The sequence below is a fragment of the Ranitomeya variabilis genome, chromosome 1 (assembly GCF_051348905.1).
Source record: "Ranitomeya variabilis isolate aRanVar5 chromosome 1, aRanVar5.hap1, whole genome shotgun sequence".
Taxonomy (NCBI): Eukaryota; Metazoa; Chordata; class Amphibia; order Anura; family Dendrobatidae; genus Ranitomeya; species Ranitomeya variabilis.
In genome coordinates this window covers 1,095,275,940-1,095,300,114 of record NC_135232.1, presented here as the reverse complement: position 1 = coordinate 1,095,300,114, position 24,175 = coordinate 1,095,275,940, and the positions used below count along the sequence as shown (strand labels likewise).

At 42.7% G+C, this 24,175-nt stretch overlaps 1 protein-coding gene across 2 annotated transcripts in view; it reads right to left on the bottom strand.

Moving 5' to 3' along the window:
- Positions 1 to 11,200: 11,200 nt before the first annotated feature.
- The window catches only part of RGS12 (regulator of G protein signaling 12), a 167,767-nt gene continuing 154,792 nt past the window's right edge, over positions 11,201 to 24,175 (bottom strand). For both annotated transcript variants that reach the window (XM_077280057.1, XM_077280058.1), the window contains exon 18: positions 11,201 to 13,892. In XM_077280057.1, coding sequence (XP_077136172.1) covers positions 13,549 to 13,892 — 344 coding nt within the window. In that variant the 3' untranslated portion in view covers positions 11,201 to 13,548. The remainder of the gene's footprint in view (positions 13,893 to 24,175) is intronic.

The window sequence follows — 24,175 nt, the reverse complement described above, 5'->3', positions numbered from 1 at the left end:
CCTCCTAAACAAACTGCAGCTGGTGCAGCGATGACGCCCCATGTGGGTGTTTATGGCAGGCATTGTGGAGGAAGAACGTAGAACAGGCATTGGAATTGTTCTGGTTCGTTCTTCTAAAAATACTTGAAGAACAATGTCCAACTCAGTCGTCCTGATAACATATTTCCTTTCTGGTATCAGCAGAGCTTTCCTTTCTGGGATAAAGAACATGCGAAATCTGAAAAATGTGAAAAGAAATACAAAAAAGGTTGTTTGTAATCGAAAAGAGGGGGCTGTATAGGAAAGATCAAATTAGGCCCCCATATAATGATGCCTAATTTAAAGAGCCTGGTCTGTGCTACCTTCACTACCCCATTCGGACCAATTCCTCACCCTCTTTGTGAGGGTAGAGTAGGTGGTCCTGGTCCTGCACATGGGGTATTGGGTCCCGTCTCTTCAAAATTTCCATAGCACTGATATCACAATTGAAGTAAATGGAAACCGTCGGAGAAGATGTTTTTGCTGAATTCCAAGGTTCAGTAGGGTTGCAATGAGGAACTTTATCCTTTAGTTTAGCAATGCTTCCTCGTCTACCATTCACGTTGGCACATGAGATGCCATATTCTGACTGTGGAAGCAAACAGACAGAAAAGCAAAGAAGAATGGAAAGAGTATGGAAATATCTATATATACTTGTATATATGGGTTAACTGCGTGACCTAAAAACTGCTTCATTATTCCAAAAATTCAGCTACAATAAGTTAGGGCAGATGTCCGAGATAAGAATCAGCCAATAATTAATTGACCTAATGATTTTTCATTGGAACCAAATACACAAAAGCCAAAATTTCCTTTCCCCAAAAGGTATAAAATTTCAGTAGATAAAAGTTGGAAAGTATAAAGCAAATTATATAGTTTAATAAAGCCTTTTGTGGTGGTGGATTGGGGGGTATTTCTGATTATAGGGAATGTACCGTAAATGCAATTTGCACCTATCCACAGGTGAAGTGATAGTTTGCTGATTGCTGGAGGTCATACCGATCAGCCCCCAAACACTGATACTGAGAACTGTGATCTGGGGCACCCCTCCGTTTAAATGGAGCCATGGTCCCACATGTGTGCACCACTTCATGGCCTATGAAGCTGCTGGAGATAGCCAAGTATAGCACTTTACCATCTACGTTGGTCCCATTCACAATAAACGTAGCAGTAATGCACACTCCAGTGCCTCGTTCTTCGAATTAGTGAGGGACCCAAAGTTCTCCAGGTGGTCACAAACACTACGTTCACAATTAGACAACAAATCCAACTTCATAGGTTCCAGTTTAAAACATTTTAATTGGCAGTAATTAGTGAAGAAAAGGTTGTTCATTGTCATTTCTGGAGACTGGAGTTTGTAACTGAAAATTAGAGCATCTCTTAGACAGAAAACTGGCGTAAAAGCCTCAAAATGGCGCATAATTTTAGCGAAACGGCGAGTTATGCAAACATTTTGATACTGTGATCATGTTCATGACAGTATGAGTCAGCTCTACCGACAGATCTGAGAATGAGCCACATGGGACAACCCATCAAATGAAAAATTAATGAAAAGTGATATTGTTTTTTGTACTCCAGAAATGTTCCACTAGTCCTTGAGTGAAGGAGCATTTCTGCCATGGTGGACAGCAGATGTACACACTTAGAAGAATCATCAAATTTATTAAGTTGCATGTGCCTCTTAATGAATTTGGCGCCTTTTACTCCAGCAAGTCTGGGGTAGCGCAAGTGTGTTTTATGCCAGTCTAGAAGAATCGGCTTCATAGTATATTAATAAGTTGTAGATTTTTGCTCACCTAACTATAATATTTTTTTATCTGAACAACTCTTTCAAGAAGAGCAGCTGCGGTGCCCCTGAGGTTTGGTCGCCACAGAGGTACTGCACCTCATCCAGAGGTGTGGGACTCCGCTCTCGGGTAAGGAGGGGACACTACCCAGGACCCTAACACCAGCATCCAACACCACACCACTTCAGTCAGGGCATCTGGGCGTACCCCATGGGAGGATGGCCTCATCCCAGTTTGGAGAGCATTACTAAGTAGAGGGTGTGGGTGGAGAGAGTAGAGATGCCATGGAAACAGTAGGAGGAGTCATAAAAGGTCTAGAGAGTTAGTCAGTGAGTGGGGAGGAAGAGACAAAGTGAGATGTGCAGAAAGGAGCTCCCAGAGAGAGGGAGCTAGAGAAAGGAGACGCTACAGAGAGAGAGAGAGAGAAGGGGTCCTAGGGGCACGGGTAGTGAGCAATCCACCCGTGGGGCCCCAAATCCACACTGACCATTGCCATGTGGAGGGACCAGGTCGCAGTGGGGAACCGGCCCCCGAGACTAGTGGAGGACTACAAGACTCAGCTAGCAAGCCGGAGGCGGCAGCATCTGCATGTGCTGCAGCCACATCCAAAACATTAGCTGAAAAGGCAGCCAAATAGGATCCAGGGGACTAACAGAGAGTGTCGCCCAACAAGATCTGAGGCTGCTGGCTTAGGAGACTGTGTGTGAAGGCGCAGGGCAGGAGAGGAGAAAGCCAGCGCAGCGACAAAGCCAGGATAAGAATGGGGTCCTGGTAAAGTGCCTTCCAAACTACCTGAGAGCTGGCTGGATCACTGACCTAGAGAACACAGCACCCCGGCTGGGGATTACAACTAAAAACTGAGTAAAGAGTTGAAAACTGCACCCAGCTGTGTCCTCTGAATTATTCCTGCGTCACTCGCCCTGCACTACAACTACCACAACCACCATCATGACAATTAACGCCTATATCTGCCCTGGGGACTAGCTCTACCCGTGGAGAGCTGTACCAACTCTGCTGCATCACCATCTGCCCCAGAGGACCTGAACTGCAGCGTCGGCCACCATCTCATTGCCGAATACCACGGATGGCGTCACAAACAATTCCCCTTTCCACAACAAACTTTATTTTTACCCTTTTCATCATTACTTTTATTGGACACCCAGGGCCACAGATCGGGTCACTGCTGTCGTGACCAATAATAATAATAATAATAATAATAATAATTTTATTTATATAGCGCCAACATATTCCGCAGCGCTTTACAACTTATAGAGGGGACTTATACAGACAATAGACATTACAGCATAACAGAAATCACAGTTCAAAACAGATACCAGTAGGAATGAGGGCCCTGCTCGCAAGCTTACAATCTATGAGGAAAAGGGGAGACACGAGAGGTGGATGGTAACAATTGCTTTAGTTATTTGGACCAGCCATAGTGTAAGGCTCGGGTGTTCATGTAAAGCTGCATGAACCAGTTAACTACCTAAGTATGTAACAGTACAGACACAGAGGCTATTAACTGCATAAAGTGTATGAGAACATGATGGAGGAACGTGATTATGTTGTTGTTTTTTTATTAATAGGCCACACAGGGATAATTAGGTTAATGCGTTGAGGCGGTAGGCCAATCTGACAATCTGAACAAATGAGTTTTTAGGGCACGCTTAAAACTGTGGGGATTGGGGATTAATTGTATTAACCTAGGTAGTGCATTCCAAAGAATCGGCGCCGCACGTGTAAAGTCTTGGAGACGGGAGTGGGAGGTTCTGATTATTGAGGATGCTAACCTGAGGTCATTAGCAGAGCGGAGGGCACGGGTAGGTTGGTAGACTGAGACCAGAGAGGAGATGTAGGGTGGTGCTGAGCCATGGAGTGCTCAGCACCACATCCCACATCCCCTTTAAGAACCGGCCCGGTACCGAGTATCCCCATGGCCCTGGCGGGCGCTCCACAGCTCTGCAGCACAAACTGCTGTGGTATCGAAAATTAATGTGAGAATGCTTGTGAGGGCATTTCGGTGGAAATTTCATGATATGAATATAATGTTACTAATGTAACACTCACTCAGTCAAAGGTAACGGAAAAAGGAACGACCTACTGCAGGAAGATGCAGCACCCACACCCAACTGGTCCCTGTACAGACTAGAAAGACACTAGCCACACATAGCCACAGTCTCATAAACAGTACCTCGGATCTGGCTCCCAAAAACATTGAGGGGTTTCTAGTACCTTCTGAGGAACAAGAGTGGAGGCAGCAGCACACTGCCAACAAGAGAGGAAAGTGTGCATGAAGATATGAAAACTCCTAAATCCAAGTTAAACTAAAGATATAGCCAGCAAGGAAGTGCAGTGAAGGGTGAATATATAAAACCCCAACCCAGAATGTGATAGGGCAGACCAAAACAGGAAAATGGAAAAAAGCTGGAGAGGAGCAAGCCAAGAAGGAGGAACAAAGACAATTGGAATCATCATGATTTGTCCATCAAAAAAAGGAAATAGCTCAGCAGACAGGAGAACCAACAGGTCAGCGGATCAAATCTCCAATCCGAGCCATGCCACATACAGTATATATTAACTAGATGGTGGCCTGATTCTAACGCATCGGGTATTCTAGAATATGCATGTCCACGTAGTATATTGGCCAGCCACGTAGTATATTGCCCAGCCACGTAGTATATTGCCCAGCTACGTAGTATATTGCCCAGCCATGTAGTATTTTGCCCAGCCACGTAGTATATAGCACAGCCACGTAGTATATAGCACAGCCACATAGTATATTGCACAGCCACGCAGTATATTGCCCAGCCACGTAGTATATTGCCCAGCCACGTAGTATACAGCACAGCCACGTAGTATACAGCACAGAGCCACGTACTATATTGCCCAGCCACGTAGTATATTGCCCAGCCACGTAGTATACAGCACAGCCCACGTAGTATATTGCCCAGCCACATAGTATACAGCAAGCCCACGTAGTATATTGCCCAGCCATGTAGTATATTGCATAGCCACGTAGTATATTGCATAGCCCACGTAGTATATTGCATAGCCCACGTAGTATATTGCCCAGTGATGTAGTATATTGCACAGCCCACTTAGTATATTGCCCAGCCACGTAATATATTGCCCAGCGACGTAGTATATTGCCCAGCCACGTAGTATATTGGCCAGCCACGTACATAGTATATTGCCCAGCAACGTAGTATATTGCCCAGCGACGGAGTATACAGCACAGAGCCACGTAGTATACAGAGTTAAAATAAAAAATAAACATATACTCACTCTCTGAAGGCCCGTTGAAGTCCTGGCCTCGTGCGCGGTGCAGGCGTCAGATTCCAGTCCCAGGGTGTGATGACGTCGCGGTCACATGACTGTGACGTCATGGCAGGTCCTTCTCACGCAGGACCTGTGATGATGTCGCGGTCACATGACCGTGACGACCGTAGGCGGCAGCTTCCGGCCCCAGGATGGTATGCCAGAAGGACCTTCCGTGACGTCACGGTCATGTGACCGCGACGTGATCACAGGCCCTGCGAGAAGGACCTTCCATGATGTCACGGTCATGTGACACCGACGTCATGGAAGGTCCTTCCCGCAGGGCCTGTGATCACGTCGCGGTCACATGACCGTGACATCATGGAAGGTCCTTCTGGCAGACCATCCTTGGGACCGGAATGTGCCACTTGCATGGACCGGCCAGAGCATCGCGAGGAGGGGGAAAGGCGGCGGAAGGTGAGTATATAATGATTTTTTGTTTTTTTTACTATTTTTAACATTAGATGTTTTTACTATTGACGCTGCATAGGCTGCGTCAATAGTAAAAACTTGGTCACACAGGGTTAATTAATAGTGGCGGTAACGGAGTGCGTTACCCACGGCATAACGTGGTCCGTTACCGCCGGCATTAACCCTATGTGATCGGTGACTGGAGGAGTGTATGCGGGCGCCGGGCACTGAGTGCGGGGAGTAAGGAGCGGCCATTTTCTTCCGGACTGTACGCGTCGCTGATTGGTCGTGGGCATTTTGCCACGACCAATCAGCGACTTGGATTCCATGACAGACAGAGGCCGCGACCAATGAATATCCGTGACAGACAGAAGGACAGACAGACAGACAGACAGAAAGACAGAAGTGACCCTTAGACAATTATATAGTAGAATAATAGATGTAGGACACAAAATTAAACAATATATTAATTGTAACTCTCAGAACGTGGTAGATGTCATCAAATGTGTTGAATGCAATTTAATTTATATTGATTGTACCACGAGAAATTTTAAAGTGAGGATTTCAGAACATTTAATGGACATTGCCTCTCTTTTCAGTTCTATTCATGCTATTTCTTCTGCTTCGAAGCAATTTATTACTTGTCATGAGAAACGTACAACATCGTTCAGAGTACCGGAATTGAAAGGATAATGAACTTACCAAGGGGAGGAGACATCAGGAGGCAACTGACGACCAGGGAGATGTTCTGGATATTTTACCTAAAAACCTGTTATCCTGCAGATTTAAATGCCTGCAAAGAAATTACCGTATGTTCCGTTATTAATGTCTCAGACTCTGCATTGTATCTAAATGGTTGTGCCTATTTTTATCTTTATTCTATGTTTCGTTGGTTTTTCTGTTTGTTATAATCCTTTTCAAGTTTGATAGTCATGTGACATAGTAGTGGTTTCCTATTGGTTATATGAATATATACTCTACTAGATGGTGGCCCGATTCTAACGCATCGGGTATTCTAGAATATGTATGTAGTTTATTTATGAAGATTTCAGAATAATGCAATGAATACACAGCGGCAGGACTGCGTCTGTTGCGGATTGTTTGTGGCCGGCCGGGCGCGACTAATCAGTGAAGCCAGGGCCAGCTCCAGGTTTTTGAGGGCCCCGGGTGAAAGAGTCTACGTAGTATATAACACAGGCCATGCAGTATATAACACAGCCCACGTAGTATATTGCACAGCCACGTAGTATATAACACACCCCACGTAGTATATAGCACAGCGACATAGTATATAACACAGGCCATGCAGAATATAACACAGGCCACACAGTATATAACAGCCCACGTAGTATATTGCACAGCCCACGTAGTATATTGCACAGCCACGCAGTATATAACACAACCACGTAGTATATAGCACAGCGACATAGTATATAACACAGCCCATGCAGTATATAACAGGCCACGCAGTATATAACACAGCCCACGTAGTATGTAACACAGCCCACATAGTATATAGCAATGTGGGCACCATATCCCTGTTTAAAAAACTATTAAAATAACAAATAGGTATATACTCACCTTCCGGCGGCCCCCGGATCCAGCGACGCTCCGCTCCCAGTAATGCCTTTAATGCCTTACGGCAATAACCCGTGATGATGTAGCGGTCTCACGAGACCGCTACGAGATCTCGAGTCATTGCCGCAATGCATTCTTGGGACCGGAGCGTCACGAGGAGCGGGAAAGGCTGCCGCGGACGCCGGAAGGTGAGAATATAATGTTTTGGGTTTTTTGTTGTTGTTATTTTTAACATATGCAGCATCAATAGTAAAAATGAAGCAGTGTTTAAATCCCGCCCCAATATCCCTGATTGGTCGCGGCCTGCCGGGCACGACCAATCAGCGACCCGGGATTTCCGCAACAGACTGACGGAAGTTACAAACAGACGGAAGTACCTCTTAGACAATTATATATATAGGTAGCACCTACTGTATGTATGCAATGTATCAGAGAAAACAAGCTTTGAAAAGCTGACGGGAAACTATGGCCTCTATTAATCAAGACCAATGACTCTCTCACCAGTCTAGATGAGTGGGTGTGTTGGAGCAGATGTTCCTGATTCAATAAAGGCATCTATGTGCGGCTCGCCACAAATCTTACCCTAGTCCCTGCTGAAGTAAAATTTGTGGTGTAGTAAACGCCATCACTCGTTGTGAATTTGAGTTTACCACACCCCATCACGTCCTAATCCTAAGTTCCACCCGCTTTGTCAGACTTGGGGCTATAATGGCATGAAAATGTTAGAAGTTGCATTTGTTCGAGCAACATCGCGTTGTGCACAAACATTGCGACTATTCAAAGCTTTTTTTCGCCTTAAATCTGGCAAAAAAGCTTTAATGAATCGCCCCTTATGTGTCTCGGAAAACTAATCCGATGCCGGTCCCTGTTGGTGTCCCCCTGCCCCATGTGCCTAGACTGTCAGTCCATGGGAATATGGCAGGAAGAAGAAGCTGGGGAGCAACCTTGGACTAGTCCCAGACCGGCTTTTTAACCGGCAGAAGTTCAGAGGAAGCCATAAACAGCTGCGGTTTATGACTCATGATATCCTTGGTTGCTACCCTAGGTTCCCTTTCGGGGCTATCATCACCTCAAAACACTAATAGATGAATTGTCTTCCTGCTGTGTGAGGGGCGATTAGACTGTGAGCCCTACTGCAGACCGGCACTCATCAAATGGCAATCTCTGGACACCACTGTGGAATAGCAATAGCAAATAAAAAATATAAATAGAGATAAATTCTAACTTACAATTTAAAATTCAATATGAAAAAAAGTTCCATCACTATACTCCTCCATAAAGCCCACGTTATCCTAATGATACTGCATCACAGAAAGCTTCGCTGCTTGTCGCCCACCATCTGCACTGGTATAAATACCAGAGGGTGTTCAAGATACCAGTTGGTATAAATAATAGCAGGAGACAACTGTATAGATTAACTCTTGATTGTATGGAGAAACTCTTATTTTCTGCAGTATTTAGGTTATTAGGGCTGTCAAGTTGCCAATTAGAGCATATGGACATAAAGGGAGGTTTTACACTCTCAAGTCCTCCTTGATGAAGCTGAATGAGAATCATCTTTACGAGAATAACTCCCTCTATGGTGTACCTGTAAATGGCCACAATATGATGCTTCTTTTCTACTGGAGAGGACGCTGAATTTAGTTAAATTGTTATTACCAAGATATTGACTATGGGGCTGCAGGAAATACCTGAGCATTTTACTCGACGTTCTTTGGCAGACCCAATGAATGCAGAGGAGGTCAATCATCCACGCCTCAGCATCATTCAAGACGGTGCTCTACAGAGCCTGGTTCTTGTGGCTACAGAGCCCCATTTTTTAAATCACCGGGGTCGCAGTTTTCGGACCCTCAGCAATCAGTAAGTTTTCCCGTTTCCAACAGATACTCACTATATTGGAAAGAACCCTTTTACTTTTGCTAGCAAAGTCAACTACTGAAAGTGGGTTGGGGTGAGGAGCCAGACACCTTTTGATTGCACCATATCTAGATTGTTGGCTATTTTGGATGTGCCTTGAATAGCTGCCAACAGTCTTAAATTTCTCAGAATTGTTCTAATTTTTCAGATAGAGTCCCAGGAAATTCACAAGGGGCATGGTTTGTGTAAATCGCACCTAGATGTGAACAGGCATGTGAGGGTCAGAGTGTTTAGGGGGCAGAACTTAGGTGGTTTAAGTGGGTTTCGACCACCAGGCATTTGCCTCATTTTCTTATTTTAAAACCTTTCACATCACCTGAAAATTTTGGGTGAAGGTCGGAGAACCCATTTAACAAACCGTGTAGTTAGTAATAATTAGGGCAGGTTTCATCGACTGGATTCCAATTCACGGATATCAAGCAGAGAGGTTACCTTCATTTAATTTATTGAAGCAGTGAAGACAAATACTGTGTCTCTCCTGCATTTACTTATGTAAAAATCAGAGACAACATTGATCCAATAGATGATAGATTACGGTTTCCTGTAATTTGTGTATGGAAATGCAGGAAAGACAGAGATTATGTCTCCTCTGCAAAATATCTCTAGGTTACATGTTTTATATTATGGTCCTAGGACAACCAGAAGAAACGTTGGAGTATCTGCAACAGATGTGGTCCGCTGGTTGCATCTGTAATTCCAGGAGCATACTTCAGGCTTTACAATGCTAATGTAGTGTACAATGCTGGATAGATAATGGTGTCATCTCTCTACATCGAGAACGCAACAGTGAATGAAGTGATGTAAACTGGGAAACATTCTGGTATTGTGAGGAATCTGAATAGGATTTGCAGGAAGATTGATCGCGTTCCTCCTCCCAAATATTTTTATATTCATTATCATTCACAATAGCATCATCAGCCCCATTACTGTCATCGCTCTCACACAAAACAGCTCGCAGCTGCCTCACATTTTCCATTATTCCAATAAACTCTTCTCCAGATAATTGCAGACTAAGAACAGATCGCAGGTGAACGTCAAACACACAGACGCACATTTCTAAGGGCCTCTGTCATGCAAACATTACGGCTCAAGTGATCCTGTTGTCACCAGAGATGGGAGCTCCGGTAGGAATCCTTTCCTTACTGAATGGCGTGGCATAACCACACAGGGTGCAGAGATTGCAGCCACATGTGAGCTCTCCTATTAAAGGGTCCAAGGAGGGGTAGAAGAAAAGCAATACCTCCCGAAACAATGCCGTTACTTCGTAGTCAGTGCTATGTTCAATCCCGGTCCCTTGGGATCAATGTGACGTCCCCACTAGAGATGAGCGAACATGCTCAGATATGGTGTTATCCGAGCATACTCGTGTGCTGACCAAGTGCCTTCTGCACGCTTGAAAAATATGTTCGAGTCACCTTGTCTGCATGTTTGGTGGCTGGTTTGGTTTCGACAGCCGCAACACGTGCAAGGATTGATTGTCTAAGAATCGAACATATTTTTCCAACACGCGGAAGACACTTAAGTAGCACACAAGCATGGATAACACTTATCCGAGCACGTTCGCTCATCACTAGTCCCCAACAAATGTTGATCCTAGGAGATCGGCAGGAGCCACAGAACTGACTATGAAAGAGATGTGGTTTCGGGTAGTGACCATCAATTTTTCTTCTACCTCCGAGGACCCATTAATAAAGGGTTGTCCAGCAGTGGGATAATTCAGTAATGGTACTTCGTAGTCGTATTTGGTGTATAAGCAACTCCTTGGTGTGCTACCAGAGCTTTGCACAATAATAGAGTAGTCACTGTGAATTTCAGCACCTGATGGCCCTAAGATAAAGATACTACAAAGAGAGACCATGCGGGTACTATGGGACCACTGGAGAAAATTGGTCCAGACCAGGTAGGCTACATCTGTTATTTGGGTGGGTGGTGAGAACCCATTTTGAGGGTGTGGTAGTGCTGCTCAGTACCAGAAAGAAGCTTCAGTAATGTTCACCATGTCCCGCTATGTCAACCAGAGGTTAAGCCCAATTACTCTTTATAACATTTTGAAAGATTTTGCAGGAGATCTTGGCAATTTTTGTATAGTTGCACCTCTTTTACACGAGACATCCAACCTTTACTCCCAATTCCTGCCATCTGACTGTGCATGTGAAGGCCAGGGCTCAATCTGAAGACAAAAGTATAAAAATATCTTTATTTTCAGACACAATTAAATTCTTAGTGACAGCATCATGACAACATCTCAAACCTGACAGAAGCAGCTAAATTACAGCATAAAATAATTTAAGTGACTCTCACACCTCTCCCCCATTGTTGAGTGTAGTTATCGCTGCAAATGTCATGGATAAAAGATTTTATGTGTTTGATGAAATGCAAAAGACAATTTTCATAATGACAATAAAAGGAACAATGAGAAAGTGCATTCATCTCCTTCGAGCATCGTACATAATATATAGACATCCCGCTTTATATGGTGTTGATGTAGATAAATAGCTCATCGCTACATACATTGCCAACAATTTCCATTAGTCCATAATATGATGTAAGGTTTTAAGGCCCCTATGTAATAAATAAAAGTTATTTGAACCTGCTTATTTTGGCAGAAACATAAACCACCTGATGTGGATGGAGGTCTCCTTCATGTTCCCTGACAGATAATGGCTGGGGAGAAGAGGATCCAATCATTGGAATTTCAACATCCGATCCTTTTGTTCTCAGGGGAGCTTGGTGCCGGCTTTTTCCTTTCCCCACTGAAACCGGCAGCACCGATTAAAATTCTGCATTTATAAACATTTTTACGCGGGCATTTTCCTAAATGAAAATCAATTAAGAGCATTTTTTAGAGCTTTACTCTTTTGCCTATTGATTAATTATGAGTCAGTAGAGACATGCCACCTATTCATGAACCTCATCTATTAACCAGAGTAGAGGATGGATTATCTCCCTGGAGGACCCGTGTTCATGCATCACATAGATAGTATATTGATTCCAAAAGAATTGTGTAATGCTTCATTTCCCCTGTGGTGGCGCTGCAAGAGAACTGAACACCTTGTAATCAGTTTATAGTATGAGAACCTTCCCAGTTCTCCAGAAGATGGATACCATCTTCCTTAAAGTAAGTGGAAAATTTAGACTGCATCAACACAATACCGCGTCATATACAGTGGCTACGGAAAGTATTAAGACCCCTTTACATTTTTCACTGTGAGGTCTTATAAAGAAAGGTGTGTGTCTGAGCAAAGGGTCTGAATACTTATGACCATGTGACATTTCGGTTTTTCTTTTTTAATAAATTTGCAAACATTTCTACATTTGTTTTTTTTTTCAGTCAAGATGGGGTGCAGAGTGTACATTAATGAGAAAAAAATGAACTTTTTTGAATTTACCAAATGAGTGAAAAATGTAAAGGGGTCTAAATACTTCCCGCACCCACTGTAGATAGGTACTGTACATGACTGTGGACTTGGAGGAGAATATCCAATTCTGAAGAGTTTTTCATTTGGTTATGACAAAGATAAAACAGGTAAACCGATGTATCCCTCCAATGCTAAAATATAGCAACCTTTCATAAAGCCCGCCATGCACAACAGATGGCTATCGGCCGAACCATCATTTGGCCGGCAGCCGTCATGGTCGGCTCTCACACACGGGAGCGCTTGTTCAGCCTACCACTCCTATGTTTAGAAAGCTGCCGCCAGACTTGTCTTATCTGCCGCCAGTCTTGACATATCTGCAGGAGATCGGCAGTCTGAAATCGGACATGCCGGGTTGTAATTTCCCCCACAATAAATTGTCCTGGGTTTGGCCGACGGTCTAACGTGTTTAAGGCCCTCTTCACATGTACGTGTTTCCAGTATATGTGGCACCCATCTTTTTCACGTACCCATTATAACCTAGGGTCATCTTCATATGCCATATTTTAACACGGACAGTGTACCACACGGTGACATGTCCGTTTTTTACTGGCAGCATGAATGACAAGGGCCAATACAAGTCTATGGGTCCGTGAAAGACACGTATAGCACACGGAATGAATTGTAAAGTATAGGAGTAGATTTGTAATTTCATTCATAGTTTATCCATACGAAAAAACACGGATGACACATTGATCCAAAACACTGATATTGTCTTTTTCCGGTATCTATTTTATACGGATGTGTGAAGGGGACCTAAGAGAGTAAAAGCTCAACGTCTATTTATGTGAATCTCTGAAAAAACAATTGGCAAAATAAGTAGCAAACACAAACATCCATGGATAAAGATAATAGAGAACAATCGGGGACCTTAACCGGCTTGGAAAAAGAAGACATATGACCATTCTTATGGCAGTGTCGTAGCTCATTTTGCCATTGCCAAATCTGTTACAAGACCCCTTACTAATGTGCCATTTATAATACTAATGTCTTCCTCTGTGGCATAGGGAATCTTTGGGCCCACTCAGAAACTACGGCAAAGTAGGAGCTACTTCCTCTGCACCAAATATATCCAACTTCCAGATAGCCACTGGTGGCCTTTTTTACACAAAAGTAGCTTTGTATTTTGTGTCCGAATCTTTGCTTCTCTCGCTCTTAGCGGTGACCATTGGTGGGAGATCTGATGTCCTGCACACCCCCGTCCTCGTTCGTCCCTTGCAAGATTTTAGTTCAGAAATGTAGCCCTCAAAGCTTAGATTTCCCAGGTCTTCCCGAGAGTCATGCTTTCTTGGGGTGCGTTTGACTCCATCCACATCGATGACTCTACCGGCTTGGGGGCGATAAACCGAACTGTTGCATCTGATGATGGGTTTGTCCTTTATGTCTGGTGAATGCTCCCAAAAACTCTCTGTGCTTCTAGACAGTTTTTTCTTTCTGTCCTTGTGACCTGAGATGGAGGAAAAAATAAAAACAGAGATGATTAATGCCAGTGTGAATGGGTCCTTCATCATTTTTGAGTTTCCTTCTGCAAATTAATATATCTGGTCCAAGTAAAATTTGAGATTGAAATGTAGAGCTAGATCAAAGAAGTATCGTTTCTTCTTGTGGAGAGTGACATGTTAATCATGTCGAGGTGAGGAGACTTAAAGCCGCAATGCTTCTCTGGGAAATATGCAAATTGTCTCTTCAAAGAGGAAGAGGACTAGAACTCTAGTGCCACCTATTGGAAGTAGCAATCCTAACAGTCAATGTCGACCCTTCAACAAGTTTGTCTCGACATGCTTAACATGTCACTCTCTGCAAGGAGAAACGATACATCTTGGATCCCGGTCAGACGCCTCTCAATCAGCCAAACCAGATCTCCACTTTGCACTGACGAGGGTCAGTACCCCGAAACACAGTGTCTGCAAATTGAGATTCTGGTTTGGCTTTTATCCTAAGTCATGTGACAAGGCTCGTTAAGGGGTCGACATTGACTGTTAGGATCGCTACTTCTAATAGGTGGCACTAGATTTCTAGTCCTCTTCCTCTCTGAAGAGACAATTTACATAATGTAGAGCTAGAAATTAGGGTTGCTCTTTATATTAAGGATTTTTATACCAGTGTCTTATACAAACCTAAAATTATTTACATGGTCTACTTTAGAAGAAACCTTGATGAGAACATGTACAAATTGCTCCAAGCGGATATGAACTTGGGGTCCAGAGCGTAGGTTTGCAAGAAAAATGCTAAAAAATGGTGAATAATTCATTGCATGTGATTATTTAAGAGCAATGGGACACACAACAACTGCAACATAGTGATCTCAGGAAAGCCCAGCATGCAGCAATATGAAGGCCTCACTGACTAAACTAAATGTAGGGTTGTCTCACTACGGCCACCCCAACTGTATCACCCAAAAAAATGGAAAAATACTGTTTGAAAAATGACCGCTCTCCAATGTAAAGTTGTCAGATCCTATTTTCTGTTGGACATTAATCTAATTTCCATTGAGATTAGCAGTCCACACTGGCCACCAGGGTTGGACTTACCCAATGGAGTACGAGTAGTATGTGCAAGTCCTAACAGTAATGGACACCAATGTTGCAGAAGAAGTTAGCACTATTCTAAGCGAATTCCTTTCTACTAGTAACTAAATTTCTCTGGTGGACCCAAGAAACACAAGTCTAGCAGCTAGCCCCCATTCCCAGGAATCTTCTTTTGCTCTTGGGAATGGCCTGTACTAGTGTTGTCCACCAATCAATTCTCTAAAGACATAGCATGTTGGAAAAAAAAAAAAAAAAAACAGAGAATCCTCCCATATCAGCATTGCGCTAAAAGAGAACTTGAAAATGGTCCATATATGAACAGAGGACTAGCTTAGAAACTAACGTTTGAATAATGATATTGATAGGATAGCCATATGGCTATGGAGTCTATCAGGATGCAATATTACTACAAAACTTCATGAAATTTTTCTTTAAATCCTTAAAGAGCTTGTCCAGTAACCTTATCTCAATTACTATATTCCCCTGTGTAAAGTAAAATTAAAAAACAACAACCCTATACTCACCTCTGGCGGCCATTCCAAAGATATCAGCGTGGGGTTTCCCGGGGCTTGCGTGACCTTCTTATGTTATGTGAGCCCAGGGACCACTTCACTCTCTCTCCCTTTGAACAAAACTGATATTCGGAGGAAGTAAGAGAGCAGCAGCAGTTCTGACTTTCTCCAGAAAGCGAGAGTAAAGCGACCATTAGCAGAGGCTGATTGTTATACCTTATGAAATCTACAGCCAATGTCATGTAATCCCCGGCGCTGACATTGGTGGAACGGCACTGGCACCGACGACACTGGAGGCGAGTACAGGCAGTATTTATTTTACATGGGGGAATAAAGTAATTGAGAAGGGGTTTGAAAACATAATTTCATACTAAAATACAGTATAATACACATACTGAAAAAAAAATAAAAATCCAAATTCTCTTCAATGTGACTCCAAGGAACATGTGTTTGGTTCCCTAATTCACAATTTAGAAGCATCCAGTCTTTTATTGGCAATGTGTCATGGCTGCCCGGTAAGGGATTATGTGTATGAATGAAGCCATGTTATACACTGGCACAACGTCGTCTGAGGCACGGCTTGGCATTCAATACCCAATGTTTTCAGCCTTAGAGAATAGAGTCCTGGGAAAACTCCAGGTAAGCTAAATGCAATTTGGGCCCCTGCCCGCAGACCGGCACAATTACTGGATTCTGTCAGCCAGAAATAGTTCACGATTGTTAGAAAAAGCTCTTTATTCAATGCTTAATAAGCTCCAAAGGATCCTTCTAATTGTTAGATTTCTTTTTTCGCAGAAGGGGCAGCATTACATAGGAGATGAGAGTACCAAATGCGTCACACTCACAGCACGTCCTACCTGTCACTTATACGGTAAAGCTAGCCATAATGTAGAGATTTCGGAAGCAGAACATGACCATCTAGACCATTTTCTGAAGACCATCTGAGCCTTTTTCGTGAGGAGCATAACAAATGTAGAAAGCTGTCCCCCATATTGAATTTTCCCAATTAATGTCGGGTGCTGTAGAACTAAAGTTGTTCATGCCCTAAACGACAGATCTGCATCACATGAATGAGAAGGCTGCTCGGTCAGAGAAGGTCATAGATCAGGAAACCATTTATCACTTCTGGGATTAATCACTGGTGGTGCCGATCCCCTATTCTTCCTCAATGTTGGGGAGATGAATGGAGAGACATGGTCGCTCATGAATGCTGCCATTAAATTCAGGCTTATCTTAGTCAATCCCATAGACAAATCCAGCAACCAAGATGCTCCATTTATTTTCAAATGCTGCAAGGAAAATGGGGCCATTTTCTAGCAGTTGTGAGGTTCCCAATGGTGGGACATACAGAGATCAAACATTTATCAGCTATTCTGTAGATAGGTCATAAAAGTTAGCATTGGGAAACCTTTTTTTATAGTGAGCTCTCAATAAAAATGGCATACGTTACTAAGTAGATCTCTTACGAGTAGACCTTAGGAGGCTGGTGTACTTGCGTTAAAAAAAAATCATGTCAGAATGGCTGTATAATTCTGATATGAAAATTATTATTATTTTATTGGTCCAGCTATTGAGTAAGAGCTCATGTCTCAATACTATATTCAATTTCCTCCCACCCAGCCTGACAACTTGTACTGAGCATTGCGAGATCTCAGCAGGGAGGTGGGACACTGAGGAGCTGTCAGGCTAGCTGGGTAGATGGCTATTGAGTATAAGCTTTGAAAATGGATTATACAACTATTTTGCCATGGATTTTGAAAGTAAGTGTACCAACTTTATCCTGACTAGGAGATCTATTTAAAGAGAATCTGTCACCAGGTTTTTGCTCCCTCATCAAAAAACATGATATAGGGGCAGAGACTTAGCAATGTATCACTTACTGAGCTGCTCGCTGTAGGTTTGATAGATTCACTGTTTTATCTGCTGATCAAGCAGTTCTCTGAATGCTGAGCTCTGTATACCCCCGCCGACACAACCTTTTGACAGCATTAGCAGAAAGCTGCCAATCATTGGTGGGGGCGGGGTTAAACAGAGCTCATGAATATGGAGGAATACATGGAAGCAGGTTTACTAGTCCTCTAGTATAAAATCACAGTTTTATCAGCAGGTTATCAAAACTACAGCAAGCAGCCCAGTAAGTGATACATCACTGGAATCAGGATCACTATGCTGCTTTCAGATTAGATGGCAAAACCTGCAGACAGATTCCCTTTAATAATTTATTCAGTTTGTATTGTGAAATCAGGAGACAGATTCACTTTAGATCTGTAATTCAGAATGGTGTTTTGCCTAACAGTCAATATTTTAGGTGCAAAGCTTGGACTTCTACTGAATCAAGTTTACAGTACCACAGGCCCTGGTTATATCCAGTATAGAATTGGTTACACATCGGGGCAATGCAGTCATTTGGAAGAGGTCTATAAATGGAACCTCAAACATAAGCGTTAGTTTAGGAGACCTTTATGGAAAACGCAGGACATTTATTATCTACAGTCATAGAAGTGAGAATTTATAGCAGCCACAACTTTTGATTTCCATAGCTTGTCCTGGTTTTTGCCCATTTTTTGGTCCCACGCTCATCTACATGACCAATAGCAGAGAACAACAGGCAAAATTTTGGCTATTTTTTTTTTTTTCCAGGTACGGTAAGTTTTTCTTCACCATCCTGCACCTGACAATATGGATGCTGCTACTGGGACTAATTTTGGATGGTTCTCCTGGAATATAGGCAGAGCTCCATGGTGATTATGGAATGATTTACTATAATCAGGAGGTAACACCGCCATTATGTGGTCCTTGAAATGTTGCCATGTTTGGCCATCGGAAACTATCCCAGCACACAGGACCTTAGATATCCATGGTTACGACCACTGATATTGAGACAGCTAGTGGTTGTAACCAAGGATGCCTAAGGTCCTGCAATGCCTGCACATGAGGAAAGAGACATAGCAAATCAGAAAAGCTATGCTACATTTCTAATTGGAGGTATTTACTAATATTATTATTACTACACCTACTACATACTGGGATAGGATCTTGGAGATGGAAATATCCTTTAAGGGTCAGACAAGCATATGAAAAATCATCTGAGTTTCATCCAGGAAACTCGGACAACTTATCTTACTTTCATCCGTGCACCATCCATGTGTCTGTTTTTTTTACTTCAGTGTGATGTCCATCTGAAATCCATTTCCATACATCTACAGTTTCACAAAGTTTATCATAATAGACATACAGTATATCGGTTGGCACACAAATGTTGTTTGTGGGATCTGATTTTATTATATGTTCCACACGAATGTTGTTTGTGGGATCTGATTTTTTTCTGTGCTCCCATAGACTTGAATGGTTGAGTCATCGGAGACTGGGAAGAAGATACTACATGCAGCCATGTTTTTTATTCTCACGGTCAGACGGCCCAAGAGATAAATCATTCATTTGAACAGCCCTATTGGAAAACATGGGTCAGTGTATTGTCCGTATGATATCCAATCAAAAATCATACAACACATCTGATTTATATGCTCATGAGCCCAAAGAATCCAACTTGCCAATCTTTTTGCTCGACCTTTGCCATCGGAGGAGAGTTGGCACAGCCTGATACACAAGCTGGCTGGTCAGTTCAGCATCTTTGCGCTTATGTGTTTGGGCTCCTTACAGGAGTTGTGACACATTAGGAAGGTGCGATCCATGAGTCCCGTCACAACGGAGTAGAGGTACACATGCTTGACCACCGCTCCATTCAGATGTTCTCTGCAAAGCATTGTTTTTGGGATTCAAGAATGTCCACACACTTGGAACCCAAGTGATCGAGAAATTATCCCTCATATGGATAGGGAGGGAATAACTCACAAACTTTGTACAACACCCTTTAATATAAATGTGGACCTCCCAACAGTGCTTCAATGGTAGAGGTTAAGAAAAACAACAAAAGTGCGTTCAACTTCCGCATGCCCAATCCTTTGTTCCTACAGAAAATGAGCTGGTGCCGGACAGGTAAATCAGTGAACCATGCCACGCTCCTTGTTGAAACCCTATTGTTTGATGGAGTTGAACACCTTTTCTCGTGTAGGACTGGCTTTACTATGGGTATGTGACAATCTCAAAATGGAATCAAAGTTTCATGGAACAGCACTATCGAGTGACAAAAAAGCAGCACAACTGTGGCCCTTGGGGTTGCCCTTACTGTTTGCGTATTAGGAAAAGAGAAGGCATTTTTAGCTTGTCCTTGTCATTTACACCCAATGAAATGTCCGCAACATTGAGGGTCTGTTGACTTCTAGAATTTCGGAGATGCAGCAAGAACAGAGACATAGCTGAAGGGTGTGCGGATGTACCAGTCACACCCAGTCCATGGTGCCTGATGGAAGGCTTCCACTACATAAAGAATCAAAAGACCTACGCGTGAGGGAACTCTGCTGCCAAATTTGCACTGAAGCCCAGGAGTTTAAAATAGTGCCCCTAATTGGAAGGATGGATGAACGGTACCCATAAAAATATGTACTGATACACTTAGGGGCTCCATACACAATGGACAGCTGTTGTTGAAATGATGGCTAGGGTGGCAGCTATAACACTATTGGCCAAGTCCACTGATATCGGCCAACATTGGTCTAATGTATAAGGGGGCCTTAATTACTATTAGTCCACAGGTTGAGAATCTTTTAAGGATGACCGATAATGAGGGAGATCTACCGGATGGCCCTAGGCTACTCACATTTTTGCAGCATTCTTTTTCTTCAGTCAAAATCTGCCCTCTTGGCAGCAAAAAAATGCTGAGTTCAAAACGTAAATTATGCTGCGTTTTACGTTTAATAAAGTTAGTTTTATTCACCCAAAACGTAGTAAAACTTATTTGCACTTTCTCGTTGCTTTCTACCGGTGAAGAGAATGCTGCAAAAAATGCTAAAAAATTTACATTCTGCAGATTTAAAAAACACTACAGTTTACAAATTCAGTCAAGAAAAACTAAAAAAAAAAAAAAAACGTGTGCAGATTACTGAAAGGTCATAGCATTGTAGTACTGTAAAAAGCAGCTTTTTTTATGGAGGGAAAAAAAAAGCACCAAACCTGGGTGTAAAGATAGCCTTTAGCGTCAGTGAGTGCTAAACCTTGAGGGCGGCAGGGAGTCATTTTTACTGCTCAGCGAAGATGTTTGTGGAGAGTTTTCAGACTTCGTTGGATGGAAGAGACCTGTTGGACTCATCTGAACTTCACACTGAGGGATGAGTTTATGATAATATGTCAAGACCTCAATATAGACTATAGGCTCTTTTCACACATTGACATCATACACGGGGCCCACTAGGTTGTCTGTCTGTCATTCCTTGCAAACCTGCTACACCGGTCAGCAGTATACACAGTCTCACTCTGCAGGCTGTATTTGCATTTAGATTCCTCTTTGACATTGTTCTTGCTTTAGGCATTTGTTTTGTTTTTCAACTTCATTGTGGATTTTGTTTTAGAAAATATCCACTGAAAACACTCAACGCGATGCCTAAATTCACCAGTGCATTGTGTTCTTCACTCACTGACAGACTGTTTATAAGCCAAAGTGATCTTCTATAGGCTCAGGATGAATGACCTCTCACTTGGCCCATTTGGTCCTTATCTCAAGGACAATCTTCCTCTACTTGTAAAACAATCACATATTATTTAACTGTTTACTTCCTCCCTGTCCTAATCTATCACTCCTAGGACAAGATAAACTCCCAAACACTTTGGCTGAGCCTGATGCAGAGCTCACTTTATCACACAAATTGTCATCCTCATCCTGATCTCATATGTCATATGGGAAACTTCTCCAGAAATCGGTGTTTTTCCTAAATAAAAATCTCCTTGGAAGCACAATTTGTTTTTGTTTTGGTCTCTTACCATCGAGAAGAAGTCTTATTTTAAGAGTTCACACATCAACTTCGAAAACAACCATGAAAACTGCTTTAATAAAAGCTACAGGAAAGATCTATATCTTGGTACCGTGTTAGCCAGTAGATAGAAAAATATTTAGAATTGAGAGTCCTCAGTGGTTGATACCTTTTAATGGCTAACTGAAAAGATGGTAACAAATTGCAAGCTTTCGAGACTACACAGGTCTCTTCATCAGGCAAAGACTAAAAGAAATTCTGAAGAATCACATATTTATACACAACACAGCACAGAAAAAAAAAACATGGATAAGAGAGGTGACGAAGCAGAATTGCCATGAGGGATAAACAGTTATGTCCATAAATATTGGGCCAGTTCTTAGAGAAGGATTGTTTTATTGTCCTCTAATTGGGGTCTGGTTCTGTTGTGATGACCCCACATGGTCTGAGGGGCAAGTTCCTTAGTTAATGTAAAAAGACATAAATCCGTGTGACACATTCATTCCTGCAGTTAGAGTGTCAAAGGTCGTCATCAGTTTATATTCCCAGACTATTCTGTCTCTCTTAGATTTGAAGCTACCTTTTAACACAAGTAATTTCATGTCCATAATGTTATGATTTGGGAGACAAAAATGTATTGCCACAAGTAGGTCCATTCTTTTTTCTCTTATTGTGTGGCGGTGAGAATTCATTCTTGTTGTCAGTTTCTGCCCTGTCTCCCCCACATACAGACCCCCAGTTGGACATTTAGTACAAATAATTAAGTACACCACATTAGAAGTGACGCAGCTGAAAGTATCTGGGATCTTGTAGTCATGATGTGAATTGGGGATCTTTATCTTGTCCGTGGTCATTATAAATGGACAGGTTTTACATTTTTTCTGGTTGCAAGGAAAGTTACCTGCAGCTGTTGGAGAGGACAGGGAGCTTCTGACAATGATGCTTCTTAGGTTTGGGGGCTGCCTAAAACACAGTAGTGGGGGGTCTGGAAAAATGGATTGTAATCGGGCATCTTTTTGTAGTAAAGGTTGTAATTTCCGTGCAGCTCCCCTTAGCGCCTCCAGATTTGGATTGTAGGTAACTACTAGAGGTACCCGGTTATTTTCTTCTTTAGCTTTGTAATGTAGCAGGTGATTCCTTGATATTCTGGTGGCTCTTGTAATCTGGTTTTCAATTGTTCTTGGATGGTAGCCCTGATTCAAAAAGGTCTTTCTGAGGCGACCAAGGTGTTCATCCCTGTCCATAGGGTTGGAACATATACGATTGTATCTGATGGCTTGGCTGTAGACAATGGAGTTTTTTGTGTGTTTTGGATGGAAACTGTCCCATTTAAGGTATGTTGGACGGTCGATTGGCTTCTGATACAGGGATGTCTCTATTTTATTGTTCTGCAGCTTAATGATGGTGTCCAAAAAGTCAATTTCAGTACAGGAGTAGTTGAGTGTCAAGTTGATGGTTGGATGAAATTGATTAAACTGTTCATGGAACATCTTTAGCTGTGGCTCAGACTCCGTCCAGATGATTAAAATGTTATCAATGTAGCGGTAGTACGCCAGAGGCCTGATGGGACATGAGGACAAAAAGTCGCTTTCAAGCTTGGCCATGAAAAGATTTGCATACTGTGGGGCCATTTTACTTCCCATTGCTGTGCCAGTCTCCTGTAGATAGATCTTCTTGTCAAATTTAAAGTAATTGCAGGTGAGGATGAATTTTTTAAGTTTCACCACAGAATTTGCATCAGTCCCTGTGTTTTCCAGGAAGAATTTGCAGGCATTTAATCCATCCTGGTGTGGGATATTGGAGTACAAAGATTCCACATCCAATGTGGCCAGGATGGTTCCTTCTGGTAGAGGACCTATTGCTGATAGTTTATTCAATAGGTCAGTTGTGTCCTGAATGAAGCTGGGTGTATCCTTTACCAGTGGTTTAAGAACACCCTCTACCCATCCAGATACCTGCTCAGTAAGGGTGCCCACACATGAGATAATTGGTCTTCCTGGGTTTCCAGATTTGTGGATTTTGGGAAGCATGTAGAATGTCCCTGTTCTTGGACTTTCTGGTATCAGGTCATTGGCTCTTATGGATACGTCGGGCAGACAAGATACCAACTTGTTTAGTTCCTTGTAATAGTCCTGTGTAGGATCCGACTCCAATTTTTTGTAGTAGCGTGTGTCCATAAGTTGTCTGTTTGCTTCCCTCATATAGTCTGATGTGTTCATCATGACTATTGCACCCCCCTTGTCAGCAGGTTTGATGATGATTTCTTTGTTGATTTTCAGAGACTGTATGGCCTTTCTCTCCTGGGCACTGATGTTGGAAGCTTGTGTCCTGTTAGTATCTATGATGGTGGATTTTATCAAATATCTGAAGGAGTCTACATAGTTATCCAAATGAGGGTTGCGTCCAGGTGGAGGTGTCCAGTCTGACCTCTTCTTTGTTGTTAGGATCCCTTTTCCTTCAGTCCAGGTGGGTTCTGAATCTTCTGTATCATTGAAATATTCCCTCAGGCGCAGTCTCCTGAAAAAATGTTCCATATCACTGCAGAGTTCAGTTTTATCCAGGGCCTTAGTAGGACAAAATGAGAGTCCTCTGGAAAGCACGGCCAGCTCCACTTTGTTGGGCTTATAATCTGAGAGATTAATGACACAGTTAGATGCTTTTGTGTCTGGAATGGAGTGGTTGTCGAGGTTGTCAGGTTTTGGCTTTGTTTTGTATCTGTTTGCATAGAGTCCTGAATTGAGGTACAATCTGTGTAGTTTCTTTTCCTTGTTATGAATCAGAAGAAGCTTCATTCAGGACACAACTGACCTATTGAATAAACTATCA